The 22,768-nt window shown below is 41.0% G+C and overlaps 1 protein-coding gene across 2 annotated transcripts in view; it reads left to right on the plus strand.

The window, feature by feature from the left end:
* PPP1R1C (protein phosphatase 1 regulatory inhibitor subunit 1C) overlaps positions 1-15,422 on the plus strand; it is a 40,013-nt gene extending 24,591 nt beyond the window's left edge. For both annotated transcript variants that reach the window (XM_085552701.1, XM_015868305.3), the window contains exon 5: positions 14,981-15,422. In XM_085552701.1, coding sequence (XP_085408827.1) covers positions 14,981-14,986 — 6 coding nt within the window. In that variant the 3' untranslated portion in view covers positions 14,987-15,422. The remainder of the gene's footprint in view (positions 1-14,980) is intronic.
* The last annotated feature ends 7,346 nt before the right edge of the window (positions 15,423-22,768 follow it).

A 22,768-nucleotide genomic window follows, 5' to 3' on the forward strand; every position in this document is an offset into this window, starting at 1 on the left:
GAGGAGCCCTTGGGAGCTGTGTTGGATCCTTACCTTTTTCTCCTCGTGTTCTCCAGAGAAGTGAACTGAAATAACCCTCCCAGGCAGAGAGGTGCGGCACAGACTGTGCTTATCCCTGGTAAAAATTCTTCCTTAGCACCTCATCACCACCTGAAAATTAAAAGAGAACATTTGAAACTCACAGCTTCCAATCTAAAGATATACTTTGTACCAAAGCAGTTTTCCTATTACCTAGATATCATGTTTTGTTTCAACTCATTTGTGAAAGGAAACACAGACTGGAGTGACAGGAAACAAGGTTTACAAAGACAAGCAGAAGACAGTCTGAGCTGTTCCCAAATCTGCATTGTTCCCCAGAGGTCCCAAGTCTCCACATTATCTACCAGCCCCCTCTGCTATTAATACAAGCAGCTATTTAAATACCATCAAGGTCTTCCCTTGAGAAGAAAATGCTCATTCCTGAGTGGTTTGAAGACTTCATTAGTAATGAACCCACTGGTGTGGGTGTGCTAGAGGTCAGGGAAATAGGAAACCTTCCCTCATCTTTGTTCACACTGCAGGAGGCTGTTGGGGCCAGCATCAAGATCCTGCTAATCTCAAAGAGCTTTGAAGAAAGCTCTTGCTGCTTTCTGTGGACCACCTTTACAATTAGCTGCCATCAGATCATAATGGAAGACTTTCCCTACAGAAGTGAAATCTTCTACTCCGTCTTCCCTCTACCCTCTGGGAGGATGCATCCTTTAAATTCCCCTCTTAATGTTTTTTTCTTTGCATATGTATGGTTGAAATTATACAAGTACAGTGTACAGTTGGAATAATACAAATATGGATGGAAATAGATAGCCAGAGGGTATCTAAGGAAAAGGACTCACCAACTCTGAGGCCTTCAGTCAAGATGAGTGCTCACCAAAAAAGCTCCACAAAGGATGGTGGTAGTCAGCCCTTAAATGGGATTTAGGAGAGGAGGAGTCAATCTCCAACCCTCCAAGGAGTACAACTGAATTACCTTCACCTGTGCTCCTGCAGCTGACTGTTGCTTGCCTCAGATGGTTAGTCAGAGAGGTACAGGCTGTGATCAATAGTTTCCCTTACAGCACAGAAGACAAGATTTTTTCTTCAACTAGGTCCTAGGAACAACATTTGAAATGGGATGAAGTGTGAGTTGTTACTATCCTAAAGAACATTTTAAACATCTTTTGGTTTGATTCATTAAAACAACCAGGACCTGGTAGCTGTTCCCAGAGCATTCAGATCCAGGGATTTGATACATGCATAATTGTAGTATTTACAATGATGGCTGATATTAAATGAGCTCTTTCCAGTTTCTGCCATGAATTTCATGTGCTGGGCTTGTTTAGTACCTGCCTGTTCTCCAAAGGAAACAAAATGTAGAATAAATTATTAAAATCATGATGTCCCTCCTGAAATTTGTAATTTATTAGAAGCAATTAGTACAGTATGCGGCCCTCATCCAAATTCGTAACCCCTTAGGCCAACTTGACAATGTCTGATGCATCTCATTACTTTGTGATTGAAGGTTAACAGGGAACACAGTCTGGAGACATAAAGTTGTTACTGTGGTAGGCACTGAGCGCAAAGCTCATGAGAATCATCACAGAGCAAAAATCTGAGGCTGAATTTATTTCAAGTGGGAGAAGAGCAAAGTTTGTGAGTCTTAAGCAGTCTCTACAAAATTGTCTTACGGCTGGTCTTCTTATATGGCAAACTGGCTAGCTTCTGTCATTAACCAAATTCAATAGGATGAAAACAAGAAATATTATGCAAAAACAAAAAAAAATGAAAGAAAGAAAAATAGTATGTATTTGTGTTGTTTGTGCTTCATAACAGTTTCAATTTAATTTGTAGAAAATTAATGTTAGCCACAACCTTTTACACATCTTGTACTGTTTTCTGAACATCAAGATAGGCTTGTCAAAGTTCACAGACTAAGCTAGTACTGCTCATATGCTTCTCTTATGTGGGTAAGTTACTTTGTCTCAAGGTACATCTATCTTTGTTCTTCCAGTGAGCTAAGTGACAGAAATAAATTCTGGGCAGTTGGCTGGGATAGGTCCACAATGAAGGCACAGGACAGAACCTGAAGCAATCACCAAGGATGTGACCAAGTTCTTTTCAGACCCTTTAGCCCAGATGCAGTATTCTGGTGCCCAATCTTCAATCCCTTCCTTTTAGGTAGAAGATATATCTCAATAATTGTTTCTTGGGTAATAGAAGAGGGTGAAAATCTGTGCCATTATTTGTGTGTGTGTTGCTCCTGTTCACCAGTGAACTGTGATGTGATATAGCACTATCAGTGGGTTTTGTTTCAGGAGTGGAAGCCCCACAACTGTTAGGGCTTCCTGAAGCGCTGGTAAAGAAAAGTCAATCTTGCACAATGACATTTTTTTTCATAGCCAGATCACACACACACAAAAAAAATGTGGAGCTTTGGTTTCAAAATATTTTGTTTGTTGTGCATTTTTAAACTATTCTTATCTGTATCTTAGTCACAAAAGCACACTGAGGCAACTGCATCACTTAATATAGCATGGCCTTGGACAAATTCCCTGGCTCCATTTCAACTGATGTATCAGACCTAGTTACAGAGGTGGTATTTCCCATATATGTGCTGCTGTAAGAAAGAGGAGGGATACACACCTTCGCTGTTGTTTCTCAGGATGCTACCTTCCACTGCTTGGTCTATTTTCCTCACTCTCTCTATTCCTCTCTTCTGCCTCAGACTTTACAGTAGTATGATAATAGTAGATACAAACAAACAAACAAACCAACCCCAACATCAACAACAAAAAAAAGACCTAATTAGTGAATCTCTGACCTGGTGACCAGGATGCATTAGATTGCTACCACCTCAAGTTCAACCGACTGCCACCAAAAGTTGGCAGATGCTGCTGTAGTCTGTGTTTGATTCCTTACTGCTGGCAGCACTGAATGTGTTTCATTTCACACAGCTGGCAGCTCCTAATTCAAAATGGCTGTGGCCCTGGCTGCAATAAATACCACATTACCTTTAGCGAGACTGAGGTGTTCAGTGGAGATTAAGCTTGACATCTGCTATTCGCAAAAATGGGGCATTTGTGCTACAGCTTGTCATCTGCCACTGGTACCTGGCATGTGATAAAGAAAAGGTTGCACTGAGCACTAATATCAGCCCCCATGAATTCATCATTGAGTTCACCATGAATTGTTTAAGGCCTGATCCAATGCTGACTAAAGTCTGGGGAATATTTCCACTGGCTTCATTCTGTTCAAAGGGCAGACCCTTCTGGACTTGTTTTCATGATAGAAGGGTAAGATTACCAAAGTCTTTGAAAGAGCATTTCTGGCTTGGAGATATCATTACTGAGTATTGCCACACCAAAGATAGAGCAGTGTAAGCATCATGGTACCAATTGCTCCTAAGCAGTAATAAAAGACATTTAGAAGTAAATCTTTACAGAGACAAGAACATAAAATATTACATAATGTGGGAGACTCAGTACTCACTTTTAAATATAAAGTAGAAAGCCAAGGAAGAGCAATGTGTTGTTCTGTTTACTTTATATCATGAGGCATATTTTCAGTTAAAATCCAAAGATTTAATAGGGCTGTGCTCTGAACTGAAAGAGCTTTTGAAGAAATGATAATATTTCTATATGAAAAGATGTTAGGTTCCTGGGAAGCCAGTCACCCGGCAGGGCATTAGATTTTCTATACTGGCTGTAACCATATGTTCTGGGTTGGAGGTTAACAGCCTAGCCCCAAGGCAGACACTGACTTCAGTGTGCCCTGTTGTAATAAATAGTTGCCCCTTTGTTCTTCTCAAGCACTGAAATCCCCGAGTTTGATCCCAAACAAGGAGATTGAATGAACCAGCAGGGCTCCTGAGCAGTGTTTGACCCCTCCTTGGCATCTGGACAGGAGTTGCAGGACTATGTGTACAGGATGAATGGGTTTGTCAGATATTCACTATCCCTAGCTCTCTGTAGAGAGCCAGCCTGCTGGGCAGAGTGGGTCTCTCCTTCTGGGGGAGCTGGCTCACATGCTGGTGGCTGCAGGAGCAAAGGTAGGAACAGCTTGACCAGGAGGCAAGGAATCAATAGACATACCTCCCTAAGGAGGGCTTTTGCAAAGAGCCTCCATGGGATGCAGGCTCACCTCTTGCCTAATTCACTCTTAAACAAAAATCCTGCATTATCATCTGATTTCTTATCTCAGTATTACCTTGATGTCTCTTAATTTCTCCCAAGAACCTTAAAATATGCTCTTCCAGGGCAGTAGCTTAGCATTTGTTCTTTTAGTTCCTATCGCCAAGTTTTATTCTGACCTGAGGAGAAATCTAAGCAGTATACTAGCTTTATGGTATCTCTGTCTCTGAACAACATGGTCCTTAGTTCTGTGTTTAGACCAAATTAAAGCTGAAAAAATTAGCATCTTTCCTCAATTGCCATCTGTGTTGGGTTCCCTGTGATGGGGTGTTTTCTTTTTTGGATTGGATGCTTAATAGTCTGAATTTAATGAAAAGTGAAAAATTCTCTAAAGATGGCCATGTGGTTCTCTTTCCCTCCATAATTTCTCCCTTTCCTCACCCCTTGGGATGCAACATTGCCTGGTTTGGCAGGAACAGAGAGTTCCCAAAACCCTCCACCAGAGCTTTGGCATGGAGACAAGAACATGAGCAGCCTGAAGATTTCAACCACATCCTTTTCAGCCCATGGCTAGAGCTGAAAACTCAAATGAATTGTGTGTGAATGTGTCCAGGAAAAAAAAAAAAAACAACAGGAAATACTGCAGCAAACATATGGATTTGAAAAGGGATTCATTTTCCTGTGAGCTGTACAGGCCAAAAGGAAGTTGTTTAAAGAGCTCTCATTGGTTATAGCTGGTAATTATTCCTGAAACAAGATTTTTCAGTTTTTTTTCAGCCCTCACTCAACCTGTGAACCAATGTTATCCCACACAGCATCTGAGCAATCTGCAGAGTAGTTACTTTCAAGGATACCTTTAAAAAGACCTGTGGGATTTAATGGCCACTCAGAAGAGGAAAAAAAACCAACAAAACACCTAATAAGTTTGCTATGAGCTTCTCGGCCCAGGGCATATTCAATTCAATGTGTTGTGCACACAGCAAGAAATCTGCGTGAACATGTCTGGCAAACCCTGCAAATGGTGCAGCTGTGCCCAGCCTGCCATGGGGCACTGGGAGGGATGAGATCTGCTTCCTGAGAGGAGCACCTATGGGAGCAGCATCAGATGGGGTAGGCGAGAGAGTGGGTTCTGCAAAGCCAGCAGCCCAGAAACACTCGGTGCCCACAAAGTGGACTTCCTTGCAGAGCCAGCGGTAGGCGGCACATTGCTCTTTTCTTTTCTGGAATGAAGAGAGTCGGTGTTGAATAAGCTTTCTCTTCCACTGCCTCGCGATCCCCGAGAAAGCAGAATTACTAAGCAGTCTCTCACGGAGATTTTTTTGGCATTAAAGCTCCCCCTGGTGACCGGCAGGTGTATTTTCTTACCGCTAGAATTAGGAAGGGGCATTTTTTCTAAAGAAACATGTTGAAATTGGGGGAAATTGGCAAATAAGGCTATAAGAGAACTAGTGGAATGATATAAAAGTCCAACTATGACTCACATTTCTCATCTAAAATCTGTTAGGTTATTACTGCGTTTTACCTGCATGTCACTACTTTTCCCCAAATACTGCAGTGCTCAGAGCCACATTTTTCCTTCAAGCTCACTCTTGATAAGACCAAAAGTAAGAACAGTGTTAAAGCTCACTTCTACAGAATCTATGAGTCTGAAATGAACATGTCTAATCGTGTAGAGATGTGTCTACCATTTTTTGCACTATATATTCCACAATGAAAATAAGAATACCTGATATTTTTTTCTCCTATATTATTATTTTCACTTTCCAGAAGAATTGAGAGCAACACTTATTTCCAGCCTTTGTCTATTAATTTAAGTACCAGATCTTGTTCTTCCAGGATGTAATTACATTCTGGTTGTACTGGATGCTGGCTCTGGGGTATTTTGATGCCTTAGGCAAACCAGAAGATGTAGGTTTCTCACAAGTTCGAATCACTCACACAATAAAGAGCCACTAAAGATTTTGCCCCTGATGTTTTGCTGCCTATGGCAACTGTGAAGTGAGACCAGCTGTGTCTGTAGCAATGCAAATCATTTCTGGTGGCTGCATTCCATGTTGAATTCTTAGCATTTGTTAGTATTTCTGATTACTCAGTACTGATTTCTTAGTATATGCTTTAAATCTGTCTTAAGAATAAGAATTCGATAGACTTTCTGTTGTCAGAAAGCTGTCCTATCCCTGCACCTACAGGGCAGCCTGATGTGCCTCAGAAAATTTCAGCACACAAGACTATTCACATAATCTCAGTCTGGACTGAGATGTCAAATAGCTAGAAATGATAAGATCACACTCTTTAGTGTGTTTTTAGGTACAGCTTTTAAAAGAGCCAACTATTTATGAGTTAGGAGCATGGATTCTTTAACAAAAAAAACAACTACCTGAACACCAGGAACAATTGTGAAAATTAAGGCTATCTATCTGCCATCCACCTCCTACTTCTGTTTAGTTACTTTCTGACTGCAGTTGCAATTCTATGTTAAGCATATCTATACGTTATTAAATAGCAATGTTAGACACAGTTCCCTTGGTGACACTCCTCTGCTTTAGAAAATGAAGAGCTTGTACATGATGCAAGGACAGAAGTCAAAGGGCTCAAACTGAGATGGATGAAATACAATTTAACATACTTTTTTGCTTGCTTTTGCTGTAAGAGCAGTCAAACAGTGGAACAGGTTGCCTAGAAAGCTTGCAGTTCCCTTCCCTGAAGATATTCTAAACCTGACCGTACATGGTGTTGTACACATGCAAAAATAGTTGTAAATAGATAGGCAGAGATTATCTATGGGAAAAACTCACCAACTCCAAGGCCTTCAGTCAAGATGGGAAATGTTGAAGCTTGCCACCAGAACTGCACAGAGAAACAGCCTCCAGAAAGAAATGCTACCTGAGTGGTGGTCAGCCCCTAAATGAAATCTAGGAGAGGTGGAGTGCTCCACCCCTTCTGGGAGCACAGCTGAATTACCTTCACCTGTGCACCCACAGCTGACCCGACACTTGCCTCAGATGGTTTAATCAGAGGTTCAGTCTGTGATTAACAGTTTTCCACACAGTTGTAGACAGCCTGGTTGGGTTAGGCAGTCTCTTGAGAAACCACTCCAGCCTTACCAACTCTGTGGTTGAATGGCTGTCTTATTTACCATTTCTGAAATGTAGATATTTCATAGTATGGTATTGGCAAGCATGATAAAAACTTCATCTTTCAGCTGCTCATGCCAGAATTTCACCTTTGTTCTGATGGATGACATCTTTTGTGGTGTTACGTTTCCTACTTCTGCTAGAGCACTGTCTAAACATTGATTTGCTTGGTCAATAGTGTGAAAAATATCTCTGAAAGTTCTAGCATGGGAAGCACCTCCTTAGTAACCAGGGTGTTAAAAGAGAAGAGGGACTGGACTGGCTCTGACCTCCTAGAAGAGCTCTGGTGCTCTCAGATGTTCAGACTGACTTTGTTGTATCTCGCTGTGTTGGAATTGCTTTGGTTAGCATGAAATGCCTGCTGCCTGTGGCTACAACAAAGACTCAAGCCTTGTTCAGCTTTCATCTTCTAAAATGGATCCCAGCTGTTTGAGGAGATCTGAGCAGCTCACAGACAATGATGTGGTGAAAATGGAGCAGGCTCATTCTTCCACAACAGGTTCCTTTTTGGTTGTAAGACCTGCAGCTACCATAACCTTAACACAGAGAAAATGGAAATTGCCTGCTATTCATATGCCACCCATGAAGGAACTATGATGGGGATAATTTAATGTAAACACAGACTTATCCATCACTTGTTCAATCATCACAATGTTTTTGTCATTTTGAAGGAGTCTTTAAGATACCTAAATGAACAGGAGAGCTCATTCTAGTGTTTACAATATTACTGATGTCAGGTTATGTGGGTGCCAAAATTCTATCTCCTTTGTCACTGTAAGAAGGATCACAATGAAGACTGTAATTACAACTCAGTAGGGGATTCATCAGCAAATTAATGCAGAAGCTTATAGACTTCTGACAGAAACCAAACAGACTGGATTAATTAAAACTGAAAGCCACACAGAACATGGAATTATGAAAGCAAAACACAGAGCTGCATTTTTTGCTGACCAGCAGAGTTGTTGGTTAAAAAGTATAACTCACTGGGAAGCTTTCTATCTGCACTTTAAAAATCTCAGGCTGCAATGCACTCAGCAAGAAATTCAGATCTGCCACTAACAAACCTCGTGCTGCTTCAGAGCCAAGCCACAGAAAGAAATGATGTCCACAAAAAGAACATCAAAAATAGAAAATACAGATCCAGAAGACACAACACAGAACAGCTGGGGTCCTCAGACAAGACTTGGGATGGAGCAGGGGAAGCTGTGAAGCAGCAGGAACTGCTCAGCCCTTACATGCAGAACTTCATTCGTCCCACTGTGGGCTCAGCCTCCTGCTCTGGAGCTCGGCAGCTCTCAGCCTCTGCCGGGGATTCTCTCCCCTCAGGATGTGGCAGTCACTTTTTTTTTTCTCTGTTTAGGTTTCTTGACCTCAGAAAAATCCCCATGTTGGCAAAACAAAACAAAACAAAACAAAAAAACATGAAAAAGTAGAGCCACAGTACAATTGTTCAGGAAAAGAGGAGCAGCTGGATAATTCTGTCTGTTAACACAGAAGTCAGATAAGAACAACTAAGGAGAACTGAGATACAGCTGCTCAGAAATGTCTCATGGAGCTGTGGAGATCGAAATGCTTCATAAAGCACTTTCAATAAGGTCCTGAATGCACAAATCTCTGAGTGTTTAAGTTAATTTCCCTCGTGTTTTCATCTCAGATAAGAAGTTAATTACTTTTCCTACATCATGACTAGATCTTTATGTTAAAAAACTAGGCAAAACTGAGTGTTTTTGTGCCACTAATATAAACTTTTTTGAAGATATCTTTTTATTTTTCTCCTCATAATGGAAATTCTTTAGTTTCAGGGTTTTATTCCTAATCTCAGGCAAGCAACAATTGCAGAGCTCTAAGTGAGTGCAAATATTCAGCTGTTGAAGTCTGCTGCTATCATTTTTATAAATGCTTTGGTCCAACTCTGTTCTGCTTAAGCTCTCAGTCATGTAGTTAGCCTGGAGAATCAGACACTGGGAGTCTCTCTATTGGCAGTGTGAGGGCTCAGAAGCAATGCTGCTCCTCTTAAAAGGATGCAAGGGTCAGTGGGCATCTGTGCACAGTCTACCCAGAGTGCCACAGGACATCCCACAGGGATATTCTGTGTGGTGCTGCAGCTGTGAGCAGGAACATAGAATTGTATAATCATAGAATCACCTAGGTTGGAAAAGACCTAAAACATCATCACCTATAACCAATAGCTCCCACTAAAACCCAATGGGGTGGGCACTGGAGCTACATTGCAGTAGCAGGGCAGTGCAAACAAAGCTGATCAGCCTACTTATGGTTCAAGTCTTATGTTCATCTGTAAACATCCTCAGAATTAAAAGAACCTTCTTAGCTTTACAGATTGACAATGAGGTTCTCAGTTATTAACTTTTATTCATATAAATCAGCTTTGGTGGCCTGCAGCACATTGGCTGTGGGTGCTTCAGGACATGCAGGCTGCTTCGATTGTCTCACCATGAGCACATGGAGTTGGAGCAGACAGCTCTAAGCCTCTGTCTGAATGGAATAAAACTGGGATGAAAGGATGTCAGCTGAAGAATTTCAGCTGTCCCTGCTGCAGGGCCCGGCAGCCCCGTGAGCCCATCATTATGCATGTGGGAACCGTCTTGCCACGTTTTTCACCTCAAGCTGTCACAGAGGTATTTGACTCAGAGCCGCCTTCCACAGAATCAGCTGAGAAATGTTTTCTGACTTCCCAAAGAATGAACTAAGGGCTGAGGTTGTTGCAGTCTGAAACATCCGTGCAGCTGACTGCAGCAGCTTCCGCTTTCCGTTGGAACCCTCAGGACTGACTGATCCCTGCTAGCAAGGAAACCAGCAAAAGGAGATGTTTATATTCCAGCCTGGAGCAATAAAACCTCAGTTTATTCTGTTGGCTTATGCTAAGTAAGGGGTACTGTCCCTTGATCACAGCTCAGTTGACCTCTGTGTCCGGTCCATGTTCCAGCCAGCCTGTGTGGGATTGACAAAGCATTGCTGTGCTGAAGCAGCTCCCTCATGCTGGTGTGGAGGAGTCAGAGATGCTTCAGGCAGCTTCTGGGAGAGGAAACTGGAGTAGAAAGTGCAGTGTGAGAGAGTAAAATAGAAAACAGACGGAATTTTGCAACATCAATTTGCTGCTCCCATATGGTCTTCACTGTGCCTGTGTGACACTGGGTTTTTTGGCTGCAGAGAAAGCAGCACAAGTCCCTGAGCTTGTCATTTAAAAGGCTCCCACAAGGACTAAGTATTATATATCTGGAGCTAAGAGATGAATTAGTAACAGCTATCAGGCATTTAGAAAATTAGGCAGTCCTCGTTGCTTGGCATCAGAAAGGTCATTCACAAATATTTATGAGGCCGTGGTGACCTGCTGGATATGCTGATGACCTGATCTGCTCCAGGTGTGACCTACATAAACCCATTGGATTTGCCAGTACTTCAGATCATTTGTTTTCATTTGGTTATCTGTATTTTTGAAAAAGATCCATATTACTCAGAAAAAATAAGAAGTAAATATAATTGGGGGCAGAATAGTGTCTTGGTCTCATAATCACATTAAATACATGATAACTTTTTCTTCTCCTTGGTCTGAACTAAGATATAAAATAACGTAGCACGTGCTGTTTGCCTGATTTACAGCTTGCTAAAACATCAGCTTATCTAACTACCACACTGGTCCTTCAAATTCTTGTCCTGAACTCTAAAGACACACCGTGTGTGCTGGTCTTTGAAGACTCCTCCACACTCAGACAGCAACAGCCAGAGTCTGGCTTTGCTTTTCTTTGCATAATCTAAATGGCAGTCTGAGAATACCTAATTTGTGTGTTACTTCTTCTAATTTATAGTACTGTACGTACATTCATTGTGAATAAGTTGTTGTTTCTTTTATAACCGGAGATAAGATCAATCACAAAAGCTGATCCCTCATTTCCTGAAAAAAAAAGAAAAAAAAGAAAAAAAGAAAGGAAAAAAAAAAAAAAAAAAAAAAAAAAGGAAGAGAATATCCCACTGAGATCTGAAAGAACAAGACCAAGCCCTGCGATGCCAACAGGCCTGGCTGTGTTCACCTGTTGGACTTGTGAAGGGTCTGTATGCTTTGTTGTTGTCATTTCACAAATTACTGTTGGATGTTCTCTGTACCATTGGTGGCTTAGAGACTACCTGTAGGATAGTCTGCAGGGGGCATGCAATGGGGTAAGGGTGCCAGAGCTGCCAAAGAGGCTGGGTTGCTGCTTCTGTGGAGACAGGTATTGGGTGCTTATATTTCCCTGTATTCCTCAGTTTTATCTTGTCTTCACTTTCACAAGTTGTATACACCATCTTTTTGGCAGTGGAGCTCACTCAAGGTCCCTTCTTACCCAATCCAACAAACTTCTGGTTCAGCTGCTTGTTTTCCTGTAGCAATGCAGACCACACCTGTGCTGGGAGGAGGCTGCTCCCAGAGACCTGCCAGCTCTCCTGGGCTCTACATGGCTGCCTCCAACTGGAGCCTGCTTACCAGTGTTGAGAGTAATCCCCAGATGTGTGCTGGAAGCTTTTTTTCATGAAATGTATTTTTTGTTGTTATTGTGCTGTCAGTTTTTTAATTATTATTTTTTAAATTTGTTTCAACTGAAAACAAAACTATGACAAAAGAGTTTTAGAGAAGTCCAAATATTTTAGGCTGATTGATAAATTCAGACAAAATGTTCCACAAAAGGACTTTTTTTTCTCCCAACCTAGTGGCTTGAATACATTATTTTTGTTTTGCTATTCCTGTTTTTGCTGAAGGAACTAGACCATATTTCATTTAGGATTGGCACAAAGTAGACATTTTCATTTGGCTATCATCCTCTTTGCCCAGGTTTATTTGCTTGATAATTTCAAAGTGATCTATGTGCTGAAAGTCAGCCTGCTTTGTCTGTGGCTCAGCTTCAGCTTCCACTCTTTCTTGAAAATTTGGATATTAGTTTTCAATAGGGAGGGGATAAGTTCTCAATCATAAAACTAAATAATCCTCCAAACTGCTGGGAATTCAGATTGCCAAGCTGACTCCAACCCAAAGTTTCATAAATGTCAACAGTGTTCCTTGTGCAGTGAAGCAGAGTGAAGGCAGAAGCGTTAAATAGGAAGGGGAACTGTCTTAATTACGTGAGATGGGGAGCTGCCTTAATTACCTCTTTTTTTTTTTTTCTTTTTTTTTTTTTTTCTATTTTAAGGAGAAATTTAATTCAGGAACACTTGGTTGTTTCATATCTTAGCCTTTTAATCTGATGCTTTGGTCAGATGGAGAGAAACAAAAAGCAAGCTGTTGATTAAACAGCATAGATGTTATTATGTGACTACAAAAATGCCAGGAAGTTGTCCCACTTGCACTCATAATTTAAAAGTAATCTAGAAATATGCTTTGAGGCAGTGACTTCATCTAAAAAGAATTAACAGTTCAAAGTGTATTAGTGCACGTCTGTTGAATACAGCTTGGCATTAAGGGTTTCTTCATCAGCATTAATTGGATTAAATTACCTACAGTGAAATATGAACCCTTTCAGTAAAAGCAATTCTTGTCGTGCTGGCTTCAGAAACATTAAGGAGTGGGGGAGAAAAGGGAGAGAAAAAAGCAAATGTCAGTGTTTAGATAGGCTTTGTTTTAAGGCAGAATACAATGATTTTGAGCAACCGGTGGGTGTGAGATTGTGGTGAATGTGCAGTGAGAAGGTGTGTCCAGGGACAGTGAGCAGCAGCAGAGCTGGAAAGGCTTTGCCCTCAAAAGAGCAGTCCCAGATGAAGCAGGGCTGGAGACCACCATAAGTTTTTTATGCAAAATGAGTGACTTGATGCTCTGAACTTGGATCTATCAGGGTGTATAAGCAGTAACTTCTAAAATATCCTGGTTTTGGGTTCCCGTGTTTTGTTTTTCTTTTCTGCTTGTTATTTATTTGCTTTAATGAGTAGAATTTCTGTCTACATTTATGGTTCATCTTTAATGCACTACCTCATGAGTGAATAGGGACAATCCCAGTTAACATCGCTCTGGTGCCTCTTGGTTACTGTTTAGGAAAAGAGCTATGAACTCTGTTTCATGGTGCAATGTGCAGGAAGAGTGAAAAGATGAAAAAGAAATATTTCCCTTTTTATTAAAGCAACACCACCATAGTAGCAGTAGTTAGAACAGTTGGAGTGACCTGAGTAATAAGTTTTTACTCAATCTCCAGCCAGACTACAACCCTTTAGCAAGCAGATATTGCTAGACAGAGATCTAAATTCTCAGCAGCTGGCTTAGACTGCAGTATTGACAGGAGTTTCATAGCCTGTATGTCAATTCATACCAACTTCCTACATTGCATAGCCATCTTATTTCATAACAGTGCTAGCAAGATCAAATAATTCTGGTAACCTCCACCACAACATTTTTAAAATTTGTGAAGATCAGCTTTAGGAGTCTTCTACATGCATTGGCCAGTGTAGGAATTGCTGCAAGTCTGTACATTCTAAGGATGTATGGTATTGAATGTCTGGCAAAGGGGAGGGAAGGATGTAGAAAGGAGGTTATGAAAAACAACTAACAGTGATAGTGGCCTGGTACATGAGAATGTCATCTTCAAAACTCTCTCTGATTCCTAGCAACCCCTTCTGTTAAGCACTTTAATAGGATCCCCATAGGAGGTGGTTGAGTCACTATCCCTGAAGGTGTTTAAAAACCGTTTGGATGTGGTGCTCAGGGACATGATATAGTGGAAGGTTGTTAAAGTTTGTTAGGGTAGTATGGTCAGGTTGTGGTTGGACTTGATCTTTCAGGTCTTTTCCAACCAACCTAAGCAATTCTATGATTCTGTGATCTGAAATACTGCATGTTAGACCGGTCCAGAGATAAACAAAAGGAGATGAATTTGCCATATATATATAATATCATTTTGAAATGAATGTTCTTTAAACTTTAGTTAAATGAAATCAAATTAAAAATATTTGTTTTACTAAAGGGCATTGCTAAAGAGACCAGCATGGTGGTAGCTGAGCACTCAAAGTGTTTCTTCACTTATCATCACAGTTACTTAATTGGATATGTGTTGATTATTGCAGGGCACACTTAACACGTACTGAGCTAGGAAGCATTAATTTATTTGCATGTTTTACATCTGAACAACTGTTCCCCAGGGAACTAAGTGCTGCTTGTGTGCATTTGAAAGACAGGGAGCCTGGAGGCCAGCAGTGAGCTGAGCTGGGCTCCTGCTGGATGTGTGGAGTGGGTTGCACTCCCCTTGCAGAACTTCTATGAGATTCTGCTTTCAGCTGCTTGTATTCTCTGAACTCGAATAGCTGAAAATTCTCCTAGCCATGAATTTGGAAAAATCTCCCTGTATTCTGAAGTGAGCAAGGACCTTCAGCAGAGCAATCTCAAGAAAAGACTCAAGCAGAATGCTTCCTACACCTACTCTCTCAACCTTTAAAACTCAAACCTTGCTTCATAGTGGCAATACAATACTAATCTGATCTCTGAGAACAGAAGCTGTTCTGTTCCTACAAAGTATGATAAATTTCCAGAGGTCTTATATTCAAGAAAGAAAATATTTCTGTTGGAAATACGTAGTAGTACTGTTTGAATGCGGAGGTTTTTGGGAAAGGGGGCCAGTATGGGCACTAAAAATCTTTCCATTTATTTATTTATTTGTTTGTTTCTTCCTTCATAGAAAAAGTATGTCTGATACAACCTATCACGACTTTTAACTATTACTTTTATATTTTCAGGGATAAAGCATCTGAAGAGTCAGAGTGATTCAGCATTCCCAGAGGAGGAAGAGGGAATTGGTGAAAGAGAAGAAGAATGGGACCACTAAGCAATGCAAGTCTGCCTGGGGCCAGGTACCTCGATGTGACACTGCGTGTGCGTCCCAACATTCACCACCACTTGTGTTCCCACACAGCAGGGTGTGCTGGGGGCACACCTTGACTGGGCTTTACGGCCACCTGCAAATCTGTTCTGTGAGCCTTATACCCAGAGATAAAACAGTTGTTTTAACATCACTCTTCTTTCATTTTCTATGGCATAGAAATGTCATTGCAAACACGGTAGCGATCTGTTGGCAGTAATGCCAAAGCTTAACTTCTGTGTGTGAGTTGTGTTCTAAGACCTGTTGTAAATAAATCCCATTTAAGAGATACAAAATAAAAAATAAGTTCTGTTAGACAAGGATGTTGTCTGTATGTTGTACCATGGGTTTGTCTAGCCTGTGGAGGAGTGTTTGTGTAGAATGACCTTGTCAGTTAAAGGCTGCTTTTACCAGTAACATTAGAGTGACCCACAACAATGTGGACAGGAACAAAATAAGCAGAGGCACCTCTTCAGTGTAATGGAGAATTATGCAGATGTTCTTTGGTGTCTTCCCGATACACAACAGTTAAAGTACTTTTCTGGCTTTTTCTGTATTTTGTATCAGCTAAGTTTGTTACAAAGACTCAACTCTCCACTGCTTTCAGTCAGTCTTCAGGCATATGAAAACACAGAACCTTCTGTCTATGCCTGGCGTGATAATTTCATTTGCAGCCCTTGCTCTTCCATGAAAACCCGCTGAGAGAAGGATAGCTTAACAAGTGTCCCTTTGTAGCTGGGAGCCATCTTGTTGCCCTCCATCTGCACTCCTGTATCTGTCCTCTTTGTCACCATTACTGCAATCAGTTTCTGTGACTCTTGCTCTGTTCAGCTGCACAGGAAGAATTAAAAGGACTCTTCAGTTGGGCAGGAACAGCTACAGGGCTGAGGGCTTATTGTGCTACAAAAAAGGAAAGGGGGGAAGTAATCCTTTGTAAAACATCAGAACAGACAAAGTCAAGATTGGAATGGTATCAAGAGAAGCTGGGCCCTGCTCCCAGCTTTGTCACGGCTTTGATTTTGCATGGTGCCAGGCTCTTCACTTAACTTTGGCTGTGGCAGTAAAATGGTGACCAATATAGAGGCACTGTGTCACTGGCTGATAAACGCATCTAGTATTAATTTTTGCTGGTTATTAGTACCCAGGGGCTTCACATAAGAATTCCCTATGGGCCAAAGGAATAAAACTTGCATAAATTGTAATAAACTATACAAACACAAGGCACTTTGAGACCTCAGCATTTCAGAGGCAGCACAAAACACCTGATAAGAGTGTAGAGAATTCATCACAAGTAGCTTGTTTCAGGATTATTGTTCAACTGAAGGATGATTACACTTTATGAATTAGATTTATAAATTAGATTTAATTTGAACCAGATCTGAGTGTGTTGCAGAGCTGTTACTGCAGAGATGAGAGAACAAGAAGTCTGTTTAACAGCCTTTATCATGGAACGAAGCACCATGGTCTGTTAAGGGCCTCAGACAGCCATGCCTCAATTTAAATGCTTCTCTAAATCCAGGTCTTATCACCTCCTTCATCTCTAAATACTCCAGCTGTGCTCTATCATTTGTAAAGCCTGTTGCTTTCCCTCTGTCCTGACCCAGAGTTATGCACGCAGCATGTCTGAGTGTAGCAACAGACTGATCATTTTTGGCAAAGCGACAGGGCTTGTCCCCTGGAGGTTTCTGTGGATCTCCGTCGCCATTTGCTGGTGTTAACCTCACCTAAAGGACATGGATAGAATGCACATTTTTCTATACAACAACAATTCATAATAAGACAGTTAAACAAACTCTATCTGACCTTTCACTTGAGAGAGGTATACCATAAGGGAGGCTATGAGGAAAGAGGGAGGAAAACATCAGGGCCCAGAAAAAAATAAAAATATCCAACTAAAAGTGCTTGCCATAGAGCAGAGCTGTAGCAGTGCAGTGACTTATCAGTGAATCTCAGGATGAAAATGTCTGGGAAGACAGTAAGTGTGATCACATGGAATGTGTGGGACAAGTGGAGGATCAGGTACAGCCAGCATGGGTTCATGAAAGGAAGGACTTGCTTGAGTGGCATGATCTTCTATGATTGAGTGACCCATGTGGTGGATGAGGGAAAGGCTGCTGACATAGGTCTACGTAAATTTCAGCAAAGCTTTTCACGATGTCTCCCACAGTATTCTCCTAGAGAAGCCGGCAGCCCACAGCTCGGACAGGTACACTTTTTGTTGGGTAAGGAACCAGCTGTGGTGGTGAATGGAGATACATCCAACTGGCAGTCCATCATAAGTGGTGTTCCCTAAGGGGTTGATATTGGAGTCCACTCTGTCTTTATTGATGACCTGGATGATGGGAGGGAGAGCACCCTCAGTAAATTTGCAGATGACACCAAACTGTCAATCTGCCTGAGGGTAGGAAGGCCCTACAGAGCGATCTGGACAGGCTGGATCACTAAGCTGAGAGCACAAAATATATGAGAAGAGGCTAAAGGAGCTGGGATTGTTTAGTCTGGACAAGAGGAGGCTCAGGGGAGACATTAATACTCTCTACAACTACCTGGAAAGAGGTTGTGGTGAGCTGGCTTCTTCTCCCCGTCAACAGCAATAGGATGAAGGGGAATGACCTTAAGCTGTACTAGGATAGATTCATTTTGAAATAAAAAACACCTGGGCAATCCTTCAGCTACACTATAGGGATTCATTTCTTTAGGGCAGCAAACTTTATTATAGTTTACTTTTAAATACTATATAAAATTTAATATTGCATAAAATTTGCTTTTCGAAACAAAACAGGTTGTTGTTGGACAACCTTCCAATGGAAATCTTTGTTGAGTCTCCATGAATGTTGTTTCCACGTTCTTATGACTTGGTTTGACCTGTCTGAGAAGAGTCAGCTGGTAGAACTGCTGGAGAACCAAGAACTGGAGTCGATGGGTCAGGTAGAACACAGCAAGTTCCCTAAGCACCTTTCAAGATGCTGAACCTTAACAATCACCATGTTTCTACTCTTTCACTTTCTCAGAAACAGAGATGATTTCTACATGTTTGTAGTGTAAGAATTGACCAAAGAATATGGAAGCAAGACTTTTAGAGATGGATTGTATTAGTCCATACTCCATGAATGAACGGATGGAGAAAGAAGAGGTTAGAAAGAGATTTAATGAGCAACTCTGATTTGTAGTTTTTCTTCTCATCTCTCATTGTGTTTTTATGTCTATGGCCTTTCTGTGCTGCTGTTTTTCCTTTCAAGATATTGCAGGAAATGATATCTGCAGAATGATGGCTACAGCAAGATTTGAAAGAAAACTGTCTCTTTGGACTGATTTCAGCTTTTTCCCAGAATCCCACAGATCATTAATGAACAGCAATTTAAAGGTGCTTTGTTATTGCATTTTACAGCCTTATTTCTTTTTTCTTGTGTTATAGTTGTTATTCCATGACAGATTTTTCCCTTTGATTTATTGAGACATTGTGCTAATAAGTTGGTTGGAAAAATTCCATGACTTGACTTACAGGATGGTATGTGTTGTTTATTCTCCAGGTGCAAAAGCAGATAATACTTAAGCACATACAAAGTAAGAGCCAAGATTTAAAAGAAGTCATTTCTAAAGTGCAATTTCCACTAAAGTCAGAGGAATTCTGCTCAGAAATGATCACAGGTTTTGGCTGACAATGTTCTTGCTTTTGAAAAAATATGGTGTGCTGTGTACAGGAAACTTCCTGTCATTCTACTGTCTGTTTAACTACTAAATCTCTTGCGCTGATTTAGGACTACCCTGTCCTCTCAAAGCATTGTTAGTTGTCCCAGTGATGTGAACTGGAAAAGGCTCTGATTAGCTACTGTGCTAGTCAAAAATAGCCATTAGTTATTCTACTGCTGATGCTATCGAACCTACATCCACATATGTAGCACAATGCAGCTAGGCTGCTGTCTGGGGAAGGGGCATCTGTCTGCCTGGCCTGTGTAAGCCCCAGTGCTGCTCATGGGTGGGAAGGGATAAACATGTGGCTCAGCAGGCTCTGGGGCATCCTCTGTGCAAATTTGGTACCTGGTATGATGCAACTGAGTTCAGTGCAATCCCAGCTCAGTCCATAGTTCTCTCCATCTCTCCTCTCATCCCCTCCCCCCCCCCCCCCTTTCCTCTGAACAGATTTCCTTTCTCTTTTCTATCTCTTACATAGCTGAGACACAAGCTTTCTATGAGAAGCCTTATTTCTGAGGAACATGAGGTGACAATGTACTTTCTGCTGGCAGGTTTGTAGAAGGCAGAGCTGCAAGTGACACGTGGAACTCTGCACTAAGATGGCCGTGCACTGGATGGATAGCTGATACATACTCCTCCTTTGGTTTCATAGAAATTCCATCCTCTGTGTGTGTATATGTCTGTTATCTTATTCCTTTTTCTCCCTTAGCTGCTCAGCACAATGGTGAGTTGCAATAGAAGTCTCAGCTGCTTTGTAGGTTCGTCACACATGCAATTACATTTGACCTTTCCGCAGCAAGTATGGCATCTGGCAATTGAGTTGATGTTCAGTGTCTCTTGTGCTGTGTTGTTCTCACTGCTCTTCCCAGGAAGACAGTAGGGTCATCCTCAGCAGCAGCACCTTGAGAAGATATCAGGCAAGGTGTCTGTGCCCCTATACCGGGCTTCAGGCCGCTTGGTGACACACTGCTGATCTCCAGACACAGCAGAGCTGGCTGATGGAGTCTTCGTGAGTTCATTGCCAACAGCAGGGGCATTTCTGCTATAAGTTTGGGTGGTTCTGATAGCTTCTAAAGTAATCTGTGCTTTCTATAAACATATCCAGTGCTCTAGCTAGGAGAAACACTCTGTTTTAATAACGATACTTTTGCTTGGTATATACTGCCCCTTAGTGGTGAGCTGAAATTATAGTTGCGTTGTCGCATTTCTAAATTTTTCTCTTCTCTTTGGCTCAACTGTTCAGAAAATGGCAGGAATATTTGCTGTACATCAGTACCGTCTAACTATGTAAATAGCCCCCGTTGTCTTTGACAGACAGAATGGGCACACTAAAATAATGACGACAGGTGTTATTGGTTCTTTTGAAGGGAGGGCTGGGGAGCAGCAGTGTCGAAAGGTTATTTCAAAGTGCAAAACAAAAAACCTTGGCATTGAGAAGCAATACTCTCCACATAATGAGAAACAAATAAGAACTCAGTATCTGGCACTAACGAACACCTCAAGCTAACAGTGGAGTGAGTATTAATTAGGTTTCCAAAATAGCATCTTTCTGAAAAGCAGCTGAGGTGTAATATTGCTCCTTATTAATCAAAGCAATGGGACAATGTGAACTCTGCAAAAAATAAATGGTTTGCAGATGGCTGTGTGCATCTTTAATAATCAGAAGAACACAAGTTAGAGCTTTAAATGCCAGAGAGCCTTTCTGCATCTTCTCCCTTTCAGAGAGTGATATTTGCAGTTTCAAGGCAGTGAGGAAAGTGTGTTGGTTTCTTATTACATTTTCCCTGCAGCATAAATTCTATTGATGTGCTTCCCTAATCATGCTAATTATACTGCCATATGTTGCTCTCATCTTTCTTCTTCTCTCCTAATGGGACATAGATTCTCTCTTTTGAATATGTCATTTGTTTATTACATTTATCAAGGGTTTTAACATTATATGGGACTTTTAATTGCTTTTTTAAACACTCAGCAGATTGAATATTAAAAACAGACATGAAGGTCAATTATAAATAATATTTAAATTGCTCGTGTCATTTTTATTCTCTAATTTGCTAGGAATATCAACTCTGTGGCCCTGCTCTCATGGCCATTTGCTTGTGAACACACACGTGTCCTTCAGAACTATTTATGGCTGCAGTCACAGCTCTGTCCAACCCCAAACCAAAGTACAACTAGCTGAATTGGGGTCTTCCTCAGAAAAAAAGATGCATCATCTATGAAGTCACAATGCTTAACATCAGTTCACTGCCACTCATTCCAGTTGAACGCTACTGGAGTACCTCAAGAAATAGAGGCAAATGTTCATTTCTGACTGGAAAGAATAACATAACTCTCTCTCAGAGGAGAGGGGTATCAAAGAAAAGGAATTATAATTGCATCAGAAGAGTTAAAAACAGCAAACATTTCAGTGAAACAGATGAAAACAGAGAAACAATAGTTAATTATAAGTTCTCCAACAGTAATCAATGCCTATGTAAGAAGCGTTGGTAACAGTCTTCCAGCTTTCTTTTCAAGCGTAGGCTTTGAGGTGTGGCTTTTTTGGTTGGTTGTTCTTTGGTTTGTTGAGTCTTTTTTGTTTGTTTTGTTTGTTGTTGTTGGGTTTTTTTGTTGTTGTTGGGTTTTAGTTTGTTTGTTTGGTTGGTTGGTTGTTGTTTTTTTTTGCAAAGTTTAATTTGCTTCAACAGCTTAATTACTTTAAATAACTGACAGTTTACCAAACACCAAAACTTGCTTCCTTTCCCTCTGATTGAAGAGCTGAGCCTTACATCCTCAGCATCTTACTGTAGTGCTTTTGCTGCCCTGTAAGAATGGGCTGCAGGAAAAGGACTTGCCTGAGCAGAAGGGAAGTATATTTTGCAGCAAAGTTCTTGTTTTTCCATGGTTATTACTCTGTGGTTATGAGTTGCCTCCTTGATCCCAGGGGGCTACTTAGAAGCCCACAGTTCTGTAAAACTTCTAAATGTTTGTCCTGATACATGGACAAGAGGTCTCTTGAGACCCACTGAAGCAAAATTATCCCAGAGATGCCTAAATGTTTCTGAGAGATGACACTTTATTTTATTTGCAGTATTAAATGTTGTTTCTACTCATTTTTGAGGATTTTTTAGGTTTTAAAGGATTTGATTTTTTAAAGAATGATTTACAATTGGATACATTCTGCTCTGAGACAAATCTTGTCCAAACTATCGTAACCTAATGTGTTTTCAATCTGCCATTGAAAAATGTTAATATTATATTTTACTCTTTCTGATATAAAGTCAATTGAAAACATAAATTCTATACATTCCCACTAGGGATCTCAATTAATTTGTTAATTTGATGTCTAAGAAGCAGCTTGCTTGACTTGTGGTTTATGTACAAAAGACTGAAGTCATCCGAGCACGTGGCTGAAGAGAGACAGCATCTGGAAAAACGGAACTGCAAAGAACATGATAGGATGTAACCTTGATTTATTGCCAACGTGCACCTTGTTAGAGTGTAATACAAGTCTAAGTCAGTGGGATTCTTTCCATTGATTTCCAGTTGTAGTAAAATGAAGCCCTGCTCCACTGAACTCTGCTGATAAAGCCTGCACCATGCCATACAGGTGCTTCTGAAAGCTGAACCCATTCTGAAGAATTGGTTCTGATCTGAACAGTAATGGCAATTCCAACAGTGCCAGTCCATGGTAAAAAAAAAAAAAGGGAAAAAATACATTTCTATTGGTTACTGTTTCCTTCATGTGAGGGCTGACTTAGTAGTAAAGGTTAAAAAGGTAAAGCACACTGAGAGAAACTGTTGTCAAGGGAGCCATGAGGATGCAAGTTGGTGCAGCAAAATGGCATAGCCATGGACAAAGCATGGAGTGACAGGCAGGCAAAGGGCATGGGAACAGCCAGCTGCATTCTGCCACTTTTCAGAGACAATTGTATGGAAATAAGCAAATGCTTCAGTCAAGCAGATTTGTAACTAACATCACTCAGGAGCTTCA

This window comes from Coturnix japonica, chromosome 7 (genome assembly GCF_054131305.1).
Source record: "Coturnix japonica strain WE chromosome 7, WE-NBRP24, whole genome shotgun sequence".
NCBI classification, from domain to species: Eukaryota; Metazoa; Chordata; class Aves; order Galliformes; family Phasianidae; genus Coturnix; species Coturnix japonica.